At 53.8% G+C, this 18,206-nt stretch overlaps 4 protein-coding genes across 7 annotated transcripts; 2 read left to right on the forward strand and 2 right to left on the reverse strand.

Moving 5' to 3' along the window:
* Window positions 1–5,407, forward strand: LRRC59 (leucine rich repeat containing 59). Of its 2 annotated transcripts, none has more exons than XM_042865124.1 (7): window positions 1–115; window positions 433–492; window positions 1,004–1,162; window positions 1,481–1,585; window positions 2,246–2,318; window positions 2,889–3,062; window positions 5,265–5,407. In XM_042865124.1, exons 1-7 carry the CDS (start codon window positions 11–13, stop codon window positions 5,390–5,392), a joined length of 804 nt encoding a protein of 267 aa, XP_042721058.1. In that variant the 5' UTR covers window positions 1–10; the 3' UTR covers window positions 5,393–5,407. The 2 variants fall into 2 exon arrangements, with proteins under 2 accessions (XP_042721058.1, XP_042721057.1); XM_042865123.1 differs by lacking the exon at window positions 5,265–5,407 and adding an exon at window positions 3,642–4,418.
* Window positions 5,408–6,054: 647 nt separating this feature from the next.
* Window positions 6,055–10,520, reverse strand: EME1 (essential meiotic structure-specific endonuclease 1). 2 transcript variants are annotated; one of them, XM_042865122.1, is made up of 8 exons: window positions 9,771–10,520; window positions 9,571–9,698; window positions 9,314–9,388; window positions 8,722–8,840; window positions 8,170–8,305; window positions 7,550–7,665; window positions 7,013–7,202; window positions 6,055–6,519 (listed from the first exon to the last, which is right to left on the reverse strand). In XM_042865122.1, the coding sequence occupies exons 1-8, from the start codon at window positions 10,453–10,455 to the stop codon at window positions 6,343–6,345; spliced, it is 1,626 nt and encodes a 541-aa protein (XP_042721056.1). In that variant the 5' UTR covers window positions 10,456–10,520; the 3' UTR covers window positions 6,055–6,342. The 2 variants fall into 2 exon arrangements, with proteins under 2 accessions (XP_042721056.1, XP_042721055.1); XM_042865121.1 differs by having other exon boundaries at window positions 9,296–9,388; window positions 9,771–10,504.
* A 49-nt stretch (window positions 10,521–10,569) lies between these two features.
* On the forward strand, window positions 10,570–12,726 carry MRPL27 (mitochondrial ribosomal protein L27). The gene is made up of 4 exons (XM_042865128.1): window positions 10,570–10,670; window positions 11,320–11,442; window positions 12,083–12,150; window positions 12,295–12,726. Exons 1-4 carry the CDS (start codon window positions 10,649–10,651, stop codon window positions 12,499–12,501), a joined length of 420 nt encoding a protein of 139 aa, XP_042721062.1. The 5' UTR covers window positions 10,570–10,648; the 3' UTR covers window positions 12,502–12,726.
* Window positions 12,727–13,235: 509 nt separating this feature from the next.
* On the reverse strand, window positions 13,236–17,723 carry LOC122176526. 2 transcript variants are annotated; one of them, XM_042865126.1, is made up of 6 exons: window positions 17,613–17,723; window positions 17,070–17,191; window positions 16,250–16,360; window positions 16,038–16,136; window positions 15,430–15,591; window positions 13,236–14,234 (listed from the first exon to the last, which is right to left on the reverse strand). In XM_042865126.1, exons 1-6 carry the CDS (start codon window positions 17,671–17,673, stop codon window positions 14,088–14,090), a joined length of 702 nt encoding a protein of 233 aa, XP_042721060.1. In that variant the 5' UTR covers window positions 17,674–17,723; the 3' UTR covers window positions 13,236–14,087. The 2 variants fall into 2 exon arrangements, with proteins under 2 accessions (XP_042721060.1, XP_042721061.1); XM_042865127.1 differs by lacking the exon at window positions 16,250–16,360 and having other exon boundaries at window positions 17,613–17,720.
* Window positions 17,724–18,206: the final 483 nt, after the last annotated feature.

Raw genomic sequence — 18,206 nt, forward strand, 5'->3', positions numbered from 1 at the left:
CGGAGCGGCCATGGCGCGGGGCGGCGGCAAGGCGGGCAGCCTGAAGGACAAGCTGGATGGCAACGAGCTGGACCTGAGCCTGTGCGGCCTGAGCGAGGTGCCGGTCAGGGAGCTGGTGAGCGTCCGAGCGTGCGGGGCCGGCCGGGAGCAGCGGGCCGATGCCGGCTTCGGGGCAGCAGCGCTGTGAGCCGGCGTGCGGGGACGGAGCCGGGCGGCGGAGCGTCACGACCCGTTCGGCGGAGCGGCGCTGCCCGGCCGCGCGAATGGCCCCGGGTTCGCTCCTTAGAGCGAGATCCCGGCTGCGGCCCCGTCAAGATACGACGTAGCTTCGCGGAAACAATACAAAATATCGCGGAAACGATACAAAAGTAGCGCCTTCGCGGAGGTTTCCGCACTGTACCCGTACGTTCATTCCGGACTGCTTTCTTTCAGGCTGCGCTTCCAAAAGCAACCGTGCTGGATTTGTCCTGTAACAGCCTGGTTTCCTTGCCGGTAAGATGCCCGACAGCCTTTGAGAGGATGAAGCAGAGCTGGTAGGAAATATCGGGAAGAGACCCCTGGTGCTCCAACAGCCGCCGGCTCAGCCGGAGGTCGGAAGGAGCTCTGGGCTCTTTGCTCCTGCGGCGGCTGAAGGCGCCGCTGGCAGCGCAGGGCGGGTCGGTGCAGGCAGCGCTGCGGGACAGAGAGCAGCTGACAGAAAAGGGTTGCGCCGAGCAGAGTGCAGAACCTCCTGCCGAAGGATCCCGGGCTGAATACCGAGCAGGCTCAGCAGCCGCAGCAGTTCAGCTGTCTCAGTTGTTCTGCACACCGCCTCCGGTTCGTCTGCCCCACCGTTACCTACCTCACTTTTCTGAGGCAAAGGAGGTGGGGGGATTCTCCTCCACCAGTTCCGTGGGAAGCTGGGGATTTGTGGCTTGTATCAGGTGCAGACTCGGCACAGCCCCTGCCGAGGACCTTTAGTAAGGTGCTGAAATGCTTTTCCTGCTTTTTGGTTGTGTTTTAGTCAGATTTCTGCAGTTTGACACACCTGGTGAAACTGGATTTGAGTAAAAATCGGCTCCAGCAGCTGCCCGTGGACTTTGGGCGCCTGGTCAGCCTGCAGCACCTGGACCTCCTCAACAACCGTTTGGTCACCCTGCCCGTCAGCTTCGCGCAGCTCAAGGTAAAGCCGGCGGCCGGGCGGTTACGTAAAGCTTTGGGACGCAGCCCAGGGTCTTGTGATCCTTCTCAAGTTGATTTCTCTGGTGAAGCATCTATCCTGACGATACTCCTTCCAAAATTCAGCTGTCTCTGCGCTACGGCCCAGAGGAAATTCTCTCACACCTATTGAGAACGCTGAGCTCCCCACTTGTCTTCCTATTTCATTCTTGGGAAAACCAAGCAGCTCTTTGCTTCAGCTTTGAATTTCTTAAATAACCACAAGTCTGTTGTGATGTTTGTGGCCGTCTGACAGCCCCCCCTTCACCACCTCTTCCTGCAGAACCTGAAGTGGCTGGATCTGAAGGACAATCCCCTGGATCCTGTTCTAGCTAAGGTAGCTGGCGACTGCCTGGATGAGAAGCAGTGCAAGCAGGCTGCAGTCAGGGTAAGGAACGTGCTGCTGTTTTATTCTTGTTTCTTATCTTTTTGGTGATGTTTTTTTCCTCTCTTTACTTAGTAAGCTCTAAAGTTTCTTCAAGCAGTTCTCTGCACTGATTTTACTGCTTCCATGGCTAGAGAAAAAACATGGGGAGTCCCACTCTCAGTAGAACTGAGGACTAAATGCTGCTTTGCTAAGGGATTGAAGGCACAATCAGACAAAATAACTTGTGCATAGGCTTTGTTATATTGTTATACTTTGTTATAACTTGTTATACTCCAGGGTATAAAAATCTTCATAGAACTACTATGGGAAACCATAGGGTCATGTAAATAGTTGCTGCTGGGATTTGTGGAGCAAAAAGTTACAATATGCACTTCTGTTACTGCCTTGCCATGCTGCTGTGAAATAGTTCAGGCTGATGAAACAAGCTGTTCTGTGATCCTCTGTAGCTGCTAGCACCGCTTTTCCATGTAATTTTAGAGCAGAGACCTCTGCTTAACTGCAAAGATTGGTGTAGCAAGAGTTCTCTCCAAGTCGTACCTGGAGGGCTCAGGTCAGCAGTCAGATCCACCTGACTGCCTTCGCACCCACTGCAGCCATTTGTGAGCTAACCTGCCACGAGCCTTCTGCAGCCATCTCACCTTGTTCTCTTGGACCTTGAAGGTACTGCAGCACATGAAAGCGATCCAGTCTGAGCAGGATCGAGAAAGGCAACGGAAGCTCCAGGCAGAGCGAGGTAAGCACAGTCCTCACACTGCTGAATGCTGCCCACAGTAAGGATTGCCAGCAGGCAAATATTTGTAACTATTGGAGTTCTGAGCAGGGTAGAATGGCTGGAAGGAGAAAGATACCCTGGGACACAGTGCTAGTTCCTGCCTTCTTGACAGAATCATAGGACAGCTTAGGTTGGAAGATACCTTAAGAATCACCTGGTTTCAACCCTGCTGCCATGGGCAGAGGCACCTCCAACTGGACCTGGTTGCTCAAAGCCCCGTTCAGCTTGGTCTTGCACCCTTCCAGGGAGCAGAATGAAGGATAAATAAAAGAAAGAAAAAAACCCACCACCACCAGAACAAACCACTACAGCACAGGACAGTTATTTGATTTCAGAGTGTCAGAGAATAGCTAAGGTTGGAACAGGTATCTGGGGGTCATCTGGTGCAACTCCCGCCTCAAGCAGGGGCATTGAGAGCAGCTCGCCCAGGACTGTGTCCAGGGGTTCCAACTAGGAACAGATAAGCAGGCAGTAAGGAAGAAGCCAACGACAATCCTTTATGTAAATGGAAAACTTGCTGTTAATCCCCAGAAATGGAAAAGAAGCGCGAGGCAGAACAGCGAGCCAGGGAGGCTCAGGAGAGGGAACTGAGGAAGCGAGAGAAGGCAGAAGAAAAGGAACGCAGGAGACGGGAATACGATGCTCAGAGAGCTGCAAAACAGGAGGTGGAAAAGAAAACTAAAAAGGAAACTGCGCAGACCCGAAGTAAGTGGTATCCACAGTGAGCTCAGGTAAAGTGCATTTTAATGTGTGCCTTGTGGAAAAGAGTGAACAGGAGCACTGCCTCAGAACTGCGTCATGCTTAACCTGCACTGTAGATTTGATAGTGCCAGATCTGCATTTATGCAGCCTAGGTGCTGAGAGACCAGGAGTGGGGGAAGCAGCACAGCAGCAGAGCTTACAGAAGCCTTACAGACAGGCAGCTGTAGGCAAGTAAAACAGTGATTTAACATCCGGGTTCCTGATGAACTGCTGAGCTACAAGTTTCGTAAAGTGCTCTGAGTGCTCCTAAAAACTTCTCCATTCATTTAATCTTACTGTACTGAACTATAGGTTTAAAAACAGGTCTTGTACAACACACAGATGCTCTGCTCCTTTTTCACTTCTGCCCACGAAAGTGAATCTCATGGTCTTCTCCTAAAGTGACCGTAGTTAAATGAGGAGAGTTCTTTGAGAAAACAGGAGCACAGCACAGGCTGAAAAACGCATTATGTGAGCACGGCACAGACGGGTAAGGATGCCTGAATAATTCCTCCCGTTGTCTTGCAAACGTTGTTCTTGCAGAGCCTGCCTCCAGTTCTCGCGCCCCTCCCCCAGCGCGGCACAAGCACTCGTGGTCGCGGTCGGTGCTGAGGGCGCTGCTGCTGCTGCTGCTCTGCATCCTCGGCACTGTGGCTGTCTGCAGACTGACAGAGCTTCAGCACCAACCGCTGTGCGTCAGCGTGAGCGCTCTCTACGAAGATGTAGTTGCTGCCGTGCAGAGCCACAAAACCCTGCAAAACGTGCTGCAGCAGAACTCGCAGCAGTGATTGTCCTGGATGGGCGCTTTGTCAGCATCTCCTTTCACCATCCACGCAGCTGGAATTCCTATGGAATTGTGTTCTGATGAAACGCTTTTTACTGTCAGCGTTGATTTGCTGGTCCTCTCCACGCACAGTAGTTACTGGCGGACCATCGCTGCTGCGCGCTTCTGTCGGCCGGCCGCTGCCATCACCTGCCTGCATTAACTTAACGCTCCTTGCCTCGAGGGATCCACAGCTAGCTCCTAAGACACAGACAGATGTCACTTCATAGGAGTGGGGAAAAAAGTGGCTTTCAGTTATCAGGTAGTTGTCGCTCTGTAATGCAGGTGTAAGATTTTTTTTAATACGTATCCAGTTCTTGCTCTCGTTTCTGTTAGTGCTAAAATTGATGACGTAGCTGTATGGGAGTAACATAGGTAGGCCTGCTCCAGGACCAATGACGTGTGGAATGGCTGTGCATCTGTGTGTGTTGGAGTGAAGGAGCTGATGTACTATTGAAAGAAACTGAAAATTTTCAATACAACATTTTTCGCATCAATGTGTCTGAAGTGTTTGTGTTGTCACCTCAGGACAGAGCTGTGTTACACACCCTAGAGCAGCAACGCCCCTTTCTGACCACACACAGCAATCACTCGTTGCAGCCAGCTAGGAGCAGCAAAGGAGCTACAGCTCAAGAAGGGCTTCTTGCCAGCCTGCAGTCTTGTCAGAAAGTGAGCGCAGGGGGAGGTGACACAGACAGGAGCTGCTGCGGCTGGCTGCAGCACACGGCGCTGGGTGGCACTGCTGCAGCAGCACAAAGCCTGGCCCAGACTTCACCGTGGGACCTGCAAAGGTTGGGAGTTTGGCACAGTGCTAAAGAAGATTCGGCTGTGTAAAGGCAGAGTAGTTCAAATAATCTCCACACCGAGGAAAACCAAACAAGCATGTCATATCCCTACAGGGTTTGTGATTGTAAAAGAAAGTGAGTGTAAATGTAATGATGCAGCGCAGCTTTCAGAATAGCCATGCTACAGCCTCCACAGAGACACAGCTTTGTTAGGCACCTGATGTGCTCCCTCTTTTGCAGTACTGGAACGATTGCATCATTACACTGACACGAGGAATGGCAACTCCTCTGTTCCACTGTTATTGCGCTGCTACAAAGAAGTCAGTTATGCCATTTCATATGACCGAGGTCATAAGTGAAACAGAAGCTTTCACCTTCCCATAGCTTTATGATACACCTGTAGTTCTCTCATTACCTTTCAGAAGAAATCAACAGCATGGATTCAAAATAAAAGGACAGAGCAGCTTCCCATCCCTCTGACACAGCAGTATATTGCACGTTTTCTACAATTCCTTGAAACAGCTTTAGGTTTTGTTTCTAACTCATAGTCTTTAACAGGTCATTGCTTACCATCCAGAAATACAGCAGACAACACCCAAAGCAACACCTGCCTGTCAGCACCCGGCAGCAACCTGCAGCTCTACCATCTAGAAGAGTCCTGCTTAAGGCAGCAAACGCAAGGCTAATAAGATCTGTCACTTTCAGTCAGCAGCACCTACTGGCCACGCTGAGGCACCCGCTGCGCGCGAAGCCACTGCAGCTCATGGCTGTTTTTCCTGTTTGAGGTGGCGTTCCTCCAAAAGGCAACTTCCATGCATGGAGTGCAGTTCAATTCATACTCAGCACTTATTTCAGTAAGTGCCTCTGGAGCAAAAAGCCTCAACTGTCCTCGTGTGCTCACCAGTGCTGATGGCTTTGTGGGCAGGAAAGCGTGTTCCCCAACCTAATCAAAAGAAAGCTCTTTCTGCCAACTGTTTAGACCTCATAATTCCAGCACATGTAATCAGATTTCAAGACCCTCTATAGATTAAGCTGTCTGTGGACTGAATCAGGGCAGTCTAAATTTAAATCCGAAAATTAGTCTTATTCATTCCCATCTGGCACAGCAGAAAACAAAATGTCTTTGAGAGGTAAAGTTCTTTTCCCTCAGCAGAGCAGGTGCTGGGGGCAGCACCGCACTGAGCAGCACCATTTCTCACACTGAAGAAAGAGAAGGTATCTACTTGTAGTTTGGATACCAGTGGAAAACATCCAAGAAGACACGCCAGGATTACAGAACAGCTCGAGGTCGGAAGGGACCTCTGGAAGTTGTACCCGTCCAAGGAAGTGTGTTAAGAAATAACTGGTGTTATTACAGAAAGTGATTTATTCCCTTGGAAGAACTCTTGACAAATAACAAAAGCACCACCAGTGCCGTAAGGCATGTCCAGTTCATGCTTCATGGAAGACATTCCACAGCTTTCTGTGTAAACGCCAGCCATTCAGCAATTGGATCCAATTTCCTTCTAATGATAGAGACCAAAAGTGCTTCAAGCCTTTAAGCTGCGATCCAGGAGCCCACTTGTCACCTCCGTGCCTTTTCCCAGAAGGAAGATGAATACAACCAGAGAGACCATAGGATCTTCGCTCATCTGGGCTATCCAGAGACATCCAGGCACAGATCAGGGTCGTGGGAAGTCATCTGCACACAGATCCTCCTGGACAGCTCGGGCCCGACACGGCGGCAGGTTGCCGTCACCCCGGTGCCGCGGCGCACAGGGAGGGCAGCCAGCATGTTCTGCTGCTCCTGCTCTGAGGAGCACCTGCTGTAGGCCTGCGAGCAGCACAAAGGAACGGCATCATCTCTTCTCATCCATCGCTCAAAGACAGATCAGTAAATAAACCCCACACGCCTGCAACAGCTCTGCACTCTCACAATAAAACTTGTTTTTCCCCTGGTCTCACTCCAGATCTCATTACGGGTTTGGAGGCAGACAGGCCCCAAACTGCCCAGACAGAACAGGAGAACGGACACTGCGAGGTGTGACACTGCGCAGGCAGGACGAGCAAAGCAGGGCCGCATTACTGTGGTGTCACTGGCAATTTCTTTGGCCTTTCTCTCCGAGGGGAGGCTCTCATACAGGCTTGTCAGTAGTCTGCTCCATAAAGCTGAAGCAGCGTGTGCCAAGGAATTGAGTTTGTTCACCACCTTCCTAAACACTTCACGCAGAATCCTTGTGTCAAAGCTAACGCAAAGGTAAATTATTCCTACCATCCCCACAGCAGCTGTTTGCATGCAGCCCTCGGGACGCAGGAGGCATCCTTACCTGGACCAGCAGCTGAGGAGAAGGGTACGCAGACACAACAGCCTCAGCCATCTCCCCACTGACCCGGTTAAACTGTTGGATCTGCCTCTTCCAAACTTCAAAGAGGCCCTTTCCAGAAGGTTCCACTTTCACGCCTCTGCACCACTTGTTCTCTAAGTAGAAAGAGAATCCTGTATTCTGCTGCTCTCGTCTGTGGATAAAGGATGAGAAAGCAAGTGACCCTCCCAAAAATTCCAATTCCTGTACCTGTTACCACACAGCCAGAGAGCCACCTCTCGTGCTGTGCTGCTAAAGACACCAGTGGCATCAGCATGCTAAAAAGGTGACCCTGCTTTCTCTACATCAGTTTCCTACACGCAGGCCAACATTTTCTATTGAAAAAGGAACCATCCTGTAGCTAGGAGAACAAGACCTTGACTTAATGCCAAGTGAGACAACTTGAAATCAAAGTCTGCCTTCACCCCACTATTCCCCCCAGGAAGCCTGAAAGCAAAGCCTCTCCAAAGAAAACATAACCAAAATCGCCTGCTTACTCACTTGAATGGAGCTTCAGCTACAGCTTTTGTAAACATGGTGGCAAACTCTCCGAGTTCCTCCCAGCTCTCAAAAAAAGTGACTTGGACACGTGTGCAGAGTTGCAAATCCACCAAGGCCTGTAAAGGTCATTGAAACAACAAATGGAACAACTCACGTTCTTACATCAAACTCCATTCATGACTGAAAGAAAAACAAAAAAACAGTCCTAACATCCTGGTGTAAGTCAGGAACACCCATTCCCTCCCCATTTTGCAAACAGCTGAACACAAAGCGTTTGGAGGCACTTTGTTTCCTACTGTCCAATAGCAGTTAGTGCCATATCAGCTGGGAGATTCCTGCAACATGCAGCAACTGCTCCTGGGCGGCAGCAGCTGGCTTCATCGTCAGGCCATGGAGTTCAGGAAATGCTAACAGATTCATTTTTCACTTCCAGAGTCAAGGTGAACAAGACACAATAGCCCAGGAGAGGGTTGGTTTGTAACTGAACAGAGGGGAACTGAAAGAGCTCTACTTATTGTGCATAAACCAACAGAAGCTGAAGATCCCAGTCCCAGAAAGCGCGTGATGGGGTCAAGTGTCCATGCAGAGGCAGACAACAACTGCATGCCTGTTCTACTCACATCTTCCACATCCAGTCTGCTGATCTCCAGGCCAGGATCCTTAACCCGTTTCTGCCTCTGGCCTCCCCTGTCTTCTGCCTGGCTCCCATTTGCTGTTACCTGTTGCAGTCTCTTTTTTGACTGAGCTCTGAGACACCTAAGAAGAGGAAGCTCAGATTGGGAATTCTGAAGGGCGAGGCTGCACTGGAGCATAGAGCACCTCAGGGCCAACACCCTGCGCTGACACCGAATCTGTAGGACAGGCCATTGGGTACACAAGCATTACAGCTGACAGAAAATTCCTCTGCGGCATTTATTTATTTATTCTTAGAGCAACAGAAGCCTTTCAAGAAAGTATCTGTGAACATTTCTGCCGCCCTCATACTCATACAGGTATCTGTCACTGGTCACTGTGCTGACGAGCTAGACAGACCTTTGTTTCTGCTCCTACGTAACAGATGTGGAGCAGTTCTAGATGGGAATTTGTTACACGTCTTTGCTAGAAGGAATTAATGTAAACACTGCCTCTTTCAGTGGGACAACACTGACGCATTTGAAGAGAAAAATTCTAACCTGAAATATTTCTCTACTTCAACAACTGTTAGAGCCAGAATTTTCCCAGGCATCTTTTCCATCACATGAGCTACAAAGCTCTGTAAGGTCTCCTTCTGCTCTGTGCAGCCTTGGGCCTCCTGCAAAGAGCAATAGGAAAAAGAATGGAACCATCCCGAGTAGCACAGATGAGACCAGCAGCCTATGGCCCGAAGTTACAGCTAAATCTTTGCGTAGGTGAAGTTCTGCTCCTGAAGCTCTCGGGTGCAAACAGAGAGCACTTGATCTAGTAACAAGTTACAGTAAAGAACACAAAAATAACAAAACATACATCACAAAAAAAGCCCCACAACATACTTAACCTGACAGCATCTACTAAGACAATGTTACCTCTCAAAAAGCCTCTAACAAATAGCAGCTAGGAAAGAAAGCTTACCAGAACTCTGTCTCAGACAATCTCAGTGCTTTTTATCAAGTATAGATCAGACTTATGATTCAATAAACCATAGATAGCTTCCAAATGAAAAGGGATGGCAAATACCACCCTCTCCAGAAAGCCACATTCAGAGAGCACAAAAGTTATAAGCAGTCTTACTTGCTTGTAGTTACGAACCATGGACAAGAACTCTTCCAAGCCAAGCAGAACCAGGAGATTCGGCTCTTCTGTCCATTCATTACTGTCCTCAGCCTGCCCAGACACAAAAACAAACAGCCAGACCAACGGCCTGTTTACAATTCAAAATCAAACCAGTGTTCTCAATCTGAGGTAGGGAGAAGGTTAGAGGAATGTTTGCTTGGGATGCTAAAAACAATTACTATCAAGTGCAAACAACGTGCAAAGAAAAGGGCAAGATGATTTTGTCCCCACACCTGAGATAACACTGACTTCCTCCTCCAGGTAATGCTGCAGGGAACAGCCTGGCTCTCAACCACGCAGGAATAATTTGCAGACTGCAAAGCAGCGCGGATCTGCACCCCACCTTCAACCTGCAAGAGAACTGAGATTGGCACACGGGTCAGGATCCCACAGCCAGAGCTGCTGCGAGGCCAGCGCAGGCTGCAAGCAGTACCTGGATCCAGCACCACAGCGATGTATTTCTGGCACTCCCCCGGCCGCTGAGCTCTCAGCACTTTGGCGAGGTTCTTCTTTCTTTCTCTTTCCTCCTCCTGCCGCCTTTTCCTCGCTTCCCGATCCTTCCTCCTCTTCCAGGCCGCCTGGCAAATCGCCTCCCCTTCCTCCCGGCCGTACTTCGGCTTTTTCGGAGGAGGAGAAGCTTCTGCGTTTTCTCCACTTTCCAGAGGCCCCCCAGGCCGGGCCGTACGCTCACTCACAGGGGCAGCCGGAGGGATCGCCGGCCCCTCAGAGCCAGGGGGGCTGACGGAAGGTCCTCCCTCGGGTAACAGCGAGGCTGTTGGAACAGCCCGTTCCCTGCGGCCAGCCGCCAGCCGCTCACCGCCGCGAGGACGGCCGTCCCGCTCAGCCGCAGCCCCGCCACCCGCCGGCAGAAGCCCCGGACCCGCAGCGTTCTGCATCGGCCCGCCGGGCGGCAGCCTCCTGCTGACCCTCTCAGACAGGGGAAGGATCTCTACTTCATCCTCGCTGTCACTGCTCAGCATCTCAACGCCGCTCCCTCGCCTCAGAGGAGGAGGAGAAAACGACGCCCTCAGAAGGGCCGGCCCGCCGGCTGCCGGCAGCGGCTGTAGCAGAGCAGCGAAGGCTGGCAGCTCCTCATCACCACCCTCAGCTCCCGCCATTTCCTACGCCTCCAGAAGCGGCCGTTGAGGGGAAAACAGAGGGCGGGCGTTTGGCGCGCTGGGCGGTGATTGGCCGGATCCCGAGCGCATGCGCCTGCGGCGGGAGGGGATTGGTCCGCGCGCGTGAGCACGTGTGCGTTCGGACGAATCTCCTCCTACTGCTCCGGAAGGAGAAGTGAGGCGGTGCCGGAAGATGGCGGCCTGGGGGCGGCTGTGTGAGTGAGAGGCGTTGCGGGAGGCGCGGCGGGGCGGTGAGGGTCTGTGGGATCGTTGAAGTGGAGCGGGTTTGAGGCCCGGCTCGCTCTGAAGCACAGGACGGCCTGCGGGAAGCCGTGCCGGACGGTTCCCGGTTCGCGCTCTCTGAGGCCGCTCTGTGGTGAAAGGGCATCGCTGGGAAAAAACGCTGGGCTGTGTTGGGCCGAACGGCGCGGGGCGCTGCGGTCAGACGGCGCCGTTTGTCTGCGGGAAGGGGTTTGCAGGCAGTGATGTGGTGGCGGCAGACGCCATCCGGGCCGTAACAGAGGTTTCTTTTTCCCTGGACTTGTGCTGGTTGTAGCCCCAGGGTTTGTGCTCAGGGAGTAATTATGCCTGTGTATCGTCCTGAAGTGGAGTCTCCGCATTTTGCTTTATCAGTACTGGTTGCTTTCTTCTTGCTTTGTTCTCCTCAGCCCTTGAGATGCAGCCTATTTGCAGAGGATTTAGTGGTTGAACAATAATTTGCCCTGGGATTTCTTTTCCTCAGGGCTTTTGTTTACCTTTAAAGCCGTTAACTGACATCCTCTAAATCGGGAAAGAAAAAAAACAACACCTTAACTTACATATTTTTCAGCTGGTTTGTTGCTGTTGTTCTTGTTCCAAATCTAGTTCTGTCCGTTCCACAAACGAGCCTGGCTGCTGTCAGATGCGCTTCTAAGAAATCCGGGGGCAGCTCAAAAAATTTGGGTGGTCGCAGCCCCGGGAAGCGCTACGGAGTGAAAAAGTTAGAAGGTAGGTGAGATGTCTGCTGAGCCGCATTGGCACCCACGGGGTTTTCCACAGGTATCCCCTGCCAGCTGGGCTGATTGTGGAGCATTCCGGTAGGAGGCGGCTGGGGCATTTTTCCAAGAGAAAGGAAACAGGAAGTTCAGCAGAAACTCGCCTCCCGTGGGCAGGGGTGGCAGCAGGAGGGCGCGGTGAGTCAGCCCTCCCTGCCAGCAGGACTGCGGGAGGCCAGACAAAACTGCCTATGGAAAATGTACTCTGGTACTTTGCCTCCCTGCGGAGTCCAGGAGGAGGGTACCCTGTGGGACAGCTGGTAACTGAAGCGTCCTTTCCCTCTGCTCTGCGTTAAGAAGTTGGTTGTTTTAGATGTTTACAAAGGGGAGAATTATGATGTGCAGAGGAAGCCAAAGTACAGATTCTTGCAGCTCAGTGCTTAATAATTAGAGAGTTTGTTCATGAAAACATGTCAGTGTTAGAGGTAATATAACAAATGCCTTCAGCAAGTACAAAATGCCTTGTGCTCTAGAAGCAATCTCCTCAAAAAGAAAATTCCCACAGAAAGCTCTTAAAGTCCTGGAACCGTTTGTTCTTCTGCCAGCCTCGGGGCTCCATTTCTCTGCAGTCTGACTCTGCCATTCTGTTGCAGGTACATTTGTGCATGCAGGCAACATTCTGGCTACTCAGCGATTGATACGCTGGCACCCAGGGGCTCACGTAAGTCACACACCTTGTATTTTAAAACGTGGAGCAGCAGATGCTGCTGAAGCCGGGTATCAAACAACATGGACAGATGCCCTGGCCCGCTGTAGTGAAAGACCTCCAGCCTTTCCTTTCTAAGGCCATCTGGCTCTTTTCCAGGTGGGGATGGGCCGGAACAAGACGCTCTACGCCCTGGAGGACGGGATTGTGAGATACACTAAAGAGGTCTATGTGCCCCCCCCCCGCAGCAGCGAGAGCAGGGAGGTGATCTGCTCTCTGCCCAAAGGAGCGATTCTTTACAAAACCTTCATCAGTGTTATCCCTACCACGAAAGTAGGAAGCTTTAAGCTGGTCACCATGCTCTGAGTCTCCCGTGTGACACAGGAGTGGATGGGAGGAAGCAGCTGGGACAGAGCGCTACAGCTGGACTGCCGTCTGAGAAGGACAAGAAAACCTTGCTCTGAAATTAGCTGTGCTTTGCTCTCTTGCTCCCAGAGCACACGCAGTAGGTGTTTGGGCATTGGAATCATCTGCTGGCCGCTGTAAGTGTTCAATAAATGCACTGGAGTTCTTGAGGGTCTTGACTGTTCACAGAATGTTACCTGTGTTCCTTCAGCAGCTCTCCTTCCCCTGGAGAACCTGTTCCATTGTTCCACTGAATTAGTTCTATCTAGAATCACCTTTGTGACAATACTTGTCCTACTAACAATTCCATCTATTTTTATTCATTTTTAGTCATTGCTGCTATATTTGTTTCTTAGCTCCAAGACATTACAGAAAAGGAGAGATTCCTTTCCAGCTGTATCTAACTGCATCCCAGAAAGCTAGATTTCTGCTGGTATCTAACTCACCTCACTGATTAACTCAAATGCCCAGAAGCATTCCGTTTACAACCATGTGAGGCAATTCTGTGCTCTTAAAGCTAATTGGTGACTGATTTTAGAGTGCCTGTTAAGAGGCGCAAGTCTGGGATGGTATTTGAAACTTAGCAGCTGGAGGTGTCTCATAAAGCCATAATCCAGAAGACTTTTCTTCTCATCTTTCCTGAGTCATTCCGTGATTGCTTATGTTACTTGAAAGAAAGAAGCCTGGATGCCTCATAGCCAAACTGATCTCATTTTATCTACAGGTTTGTAAACAATTTGAAGCTTAGGCTTTACAGTAGAAAACAGGTTATCAAAATTGGTAGTGTAGTGACATTAATAGATTGTCTTCTCCTCAAAAGAAGACAAGGTAAGATGCACCAGAAGTGCATTTCCACCTTTGCTTTACATTCCCCATGGAGGCTGCCGGCCATTTTGCCCACTCTGCTGCCCTTTTGCACACCCAGCTGTGCCGTTGTCTCAGCACTCTGCGTTTGCACACAGCACTGCCAGTGACACGATCCCTTCAACCTCAAGTTTCTGCACATCTGAAGTTCATACAAACTGCTGCCATGAGAGCGTGCAGCAGCGCTCCGATGCAGATTCGTTCTGTCACTAGCAGGTCAGGATTGCCATTGGGAATCTGATACGCCGATAAACAGTTTTGTCTCCTGAGGAATAGATGAAGTGGCACAGCACGACCATCAGAGCTCAAACACGTGTGCTTGGCAGTGCCGGCCGCGCCCTCAGAGCTAATGATCCACCAGCTGCCTGCAGGAACGGAGCAGACCTTCACCTTTGCTTCGCCCCTCACGCAGAGCAAAGCAGCTCTGCTGCCAATCCACCGCCTCGTGTTTGGCAAATGGAAGAGCAAGCAGACGTCCCTGGTCACTGCAGTCAGGGGGAGCTCCGTGGTTGTCTCCATGCTGCAGGATGGGCGTCCAGGACAGCTGGGTCCGACTCGCCTGCCTCCAACCAGCTGACTGGAAACAGGAGCGAAGGTCTGAGGTTCGGCTGTTCCCTCAGGTGGGAACGACGTCCCAGGACTTCTGCCACTGACGCGAGGAAGAAGCACGGCAGCACGAAGTCTTACACAGCTGTGCTCTGCTGGCTTTGGCAGCTGACCGGGGCCTGGGGGGGGGCTGGCACAGCGCATCTGTCCGCGGCCTCTGAGGTGATTTCCACTCCTGAGAAAGCTGGAGGGTGCCGCAGGGCGTGCTCATAGGGAGGGGGCAGCTGTTGAGAGAATCAGAAACAAGCAGGTCACCCCACGTCCTACACAGCACACACAAGGCACCAAAAAACATTGGAATTAAATTCCAGGTCTCAGAGCAGCAGGCTGCTGGCTGGCTGCGAGCTGGAAGGTAAGAGCGGAGCTTGGCATCGTTTGCCTCGCAGGGGGGCAGAAACCCACAGGTGTCACAGCATACCCCTCCCGCTCCCTCCAGGATGCCATGTTAGGTTCCTGCTCTGCCCCGTGCCAGGGACTGGGCCCTGCTTGTTGCAAAGCCAGAAAAGAATTGGCTTCTGCTGAAACAGGACTGTTGTTCACTTCCCTTTAGCTACGTGCAGGCTGTAGGGGGGTCTATAAAAGCAGGCTACAGTTTGTAACTTCAGAGTTTTCAAGGCTCAGTACTCCCAAATTTAAGCCTGTTGGGCTTTAGCAGGCACAATTCTGAGCAAGTCACTCAGCACAGGCTAAGAAATGTTGAGTTCAATTTCTTGTCCTTGGTGTGGCTGGGCCTTGCTTTCCTCTGCCCTCAGTGCTCTCACATCAGGGCATTGGTTACAAACCCAAGTGCTGAGTGCCAAGTGCTGACTATTCCAAATACTGCATTGTAGCACTACAAGCTGAAAATCCAGGTAAACCAGGGAGTGCTTTGTGCTCTGCTAAGGATTTCAAATATTTCTCTGCTGCTTCAGTCAATGAGGACTTCTTCAACAGGAGTCTCATGTCAGATGCCCTCTCTTGGACTGCAAATCTTAAATACCACAGCAGGCAAAGCCTCTGGCTCTCAATAAGCCACGAGCACTTCGAGGTAACAGCACGGGGCTGTCAGAAACGTCCTGCTGGGAGAAAGGAGCGAGGAGCCACGGAAGCCTTCAGATCCAAAAATAGCTTTCCACGCTCGGCCTGGCACAGAGCGCTGATCATAAGGGCTCGCTCTGCCATCAGCACTTCTGTCCTTACTCCCAGCACAGGCATTTCTGCAAACGCACCGGCAGAGATGAATCATTAACTGCACAGATGTACACAAAAGGAGCCTCTGAGTACACCGTGTGCCCTTCCCAGAGATAATGGCTATCGGAGAATGGCGAGCGTGGGGAACAGAGTCCATAAGCACTGCAAATCACTGGAGCCAAAGCCAGATACGGGTGGGAGCAGCGCTGCCCCTGGACCCTCACCGACCGAGAGCAGCCCTGGGCTCACCTCCTGGGAAGGCTCTGCCCACAGCCCAAACCTCTCTGCGATCATCTGATGGATCTCCCGCTGGCGATCCTTCTTCCGCACGCTCTCATAGCTGGGCAGGCGGGGCTCCCAGGAGGGCAGCTGGTAGCTGCTGGGCGGCGCGACACAGAACGGCTCCTCTGCCTGGAGACACCAAAGCCAGAAGTGTCAGCGCAGCGGGGCTCTGCTGGGAGCCGGTGGCCCAATGCCACCTCGGGATGCTTCAGGCTCAAAACTACGGGTGCTGCTCCTTGAACCCCTTGAAGAGGAAATCCGCACACCCTTCACCCCGCACACCTGGAAATAATTACACCACGGGTGCAAGATGCAGACACGCTCTACAAGATCCCAAAGTCCAAGGGATCTGCCCAATCAAAGCAAGACATACAAAGACAAGGTGGTGCCCTCCGTAGCATCCCTGGGCCTTCTGCACCAGTTCTTGTGCACAGACAGCTTTCCCAGAGCCCGACTCCTCTCTCATGACCCCCAAGACCTTCCCGGGACACCACAACCTTCCCAAGTCTCCTTCCAGGGTCATCGGGACCTTCGCTACCCTTCCCCCCAGCTCCCCGTAGGGAAAGCAGCACCACCTGCATGCCAGGATTCTCAGCAGCGCTCTCCAGCCGCGACGCTCTGCACTGGGGTCCCACCAGCCGCTGGTTGCTGCTGAAGTACGGGGGTTGGCAGTCCTGGAACGAGGGGTCAGAGAGGAGCAGTGAGCTGAAATCCCCCCCGCAGCTGCAGCTCCAGACGAAGAGCCGCCGGCTGTGCCCGGCGCGCCGTGCCTGCACCCTTCCCGCACCCAGAGCTCCCGCACGGTCTGGCCGGGCAGCAGCAGGTCCGCTCTGGGCGCCCACGTCGGCTGGCCGCGCTGCCGGGCGCCGGAGGCTTCACGCAGGTTCAGCAGAATTAGCTTTCACGGGGGAACAGCACGACATAAAAAAAGGAAAAAAACAGAAAAGCGGGCACTCGGCTTTTCCACTGGTGTAGATAAGAGCTCTGGCACGCGTTCAAGGTCACAGGATTTGTAAACTCTTATCTATTCAGGGATTCGTTTCAGAGCAACGCTGCAAGCAGCTCTGAGGAGCAATTACGGTTCTGCTCCTGAGCAGCCTTGCTGCGCTTAAACGCGATTCCCTGCAAAGGCGCTGAGCAACTGCCAGCAAAGATTCCTCCCGCGGAGCGAAGCGCTCCCTGCTCTCACAAAGCGGCGCGGAGCCTTCGGACGGACCGCGGGGCTGAACGGGGGGCGGAGGGCAGCGCGCGTGACTGCGCCGGATGGCGGCGCGGTGCCGCCCCGTTCCGGGTCAGCGCGGCACCCACCGGCCCGGGCAGCGGGGAAGCCGCCTTTCCGCACCCAAAGCCCGAAGCGCCGTCCCCGCATCGCTCGGAACGGCGCCTTCCCCGGGCACCGCACAAAGGCGAGCCGGCCGAACACGCCGCTTCCCGGCCCCACTCCTCGCGAGGCCCCTTCCCCGTAAAGCGGAGCAGCGCGGAGCTCTGCTCGCCAGCGTGCCGAACGGAGAAAGGGAAGGAAGGAGGAAAGCGCGACCCGGGCGGCCGAGGGGAGCCGCGGCGGTTCCCCCCCAGCAGAGCCCGGCACGAGGGCACGGGGCACTCACGCACTGCCCGGGGCTCTGGAAGAAGCGGCACGAGCAGAGGAACTGGCAGCACGTGGGGTCCCGGCGGTACAGGAGCAGCAGCAGGACGAGCACCGCCACGAAGAACAAGGACGTGGACACGGCTGCCAGGGGAGAGGACATGCAGTGAGCTGCGGGCAGAGCGCGCAGCCCCTTTGCCCGCGGGGTCTGTAGGAACAAAGCAGCGCGGGGAAGCCGGACTCGCCCGCTGCCCGACCCAGAGACACCGAGAGCACCGCGCGTCCCCAGCGCTTCTCTCGCCGTAACGAGACATCGGCTCTGTTCCCAGAGCGCGTCCCACGACCAGCTCAGCTCCGCCCCGTACCCCCGCGCTGCCCCGAGCGTATCTCGGGACGCAGCCACGGCTCCCCGCAGCTTCCGCGTCTGCGGTTCCCAACGGACCGCGTGCGGGGAGCGGAAGCCATTCCGGCTGCAGGAAGCGGACCGAACGCTCCCGGTTCCGTCCCGGCACCGCGGGGAACCCCGGAGAACGTCCCCGGCGCGGAGCCCCGGCCGCGCACTCACTGGCAGCGACGACGATGGCCAGGACGTTGCTGTCCATGTTGTCCTCTCCGGGCCGCACCATATTCCGACCGCTCCGCTCCGCAACCCGCCGGGCCGGGCCCAGCACAGCGCCGGCAGCGGCGCCGCCCCCCGGCCCCACTGGTGGCGGGGCCGGAGGTCGCCGTGGCGACGCGACGCGCGGGCGGAGCCCCGGGAGGGAGCGGCCGGGAGGGGAGAGGGCGGCGGGGCCGCGTGCGGGCACCGGGAAGGAGAGCCGCTCATTAACGGCGAGCGCGGAGGGGAGCATCGCCCCCCGCCCCGAGCGCCGCGGGACGAAGCGATACCGCAGAACGGAGCCCGGGGGCACCCACAGCCCGCACGGGGCCGCCACACCGCACCGTACAGATATAGATATATTTGTGGAGATGTTGCATATTCAAGGTAACTTTACATAACGCTCCCGACACAAATTTTGGCGCTCCGCACGGTGCCGGCCCGGCGCGTACCCACAGCTCCGGCAGCTGCGGTGCGGGGGAAAAGGGCGAGCGATGGGCAGCGAGCAGCTCGCACAGCCCGCGGAACTTGGGGGGGAGCGGGGGGAAAGGCGGCACGGGG

This window comes from Lagopus leucura, unplaced genomic scaffold, assembly GCF_019238085.1.
Source record: "Lagopus leucura isolate 7727_CA_CO unplaced genomic scaffold, USGS_WTPT01 Super-Scaffold_797, whole genome shotgun sequence".
Taxonomy (NCBI): Eukaryota; Metazoa; Chordata; class Aves; order Galliformes; family Phasianidae; genus Lagopus; species Lagopus leucura.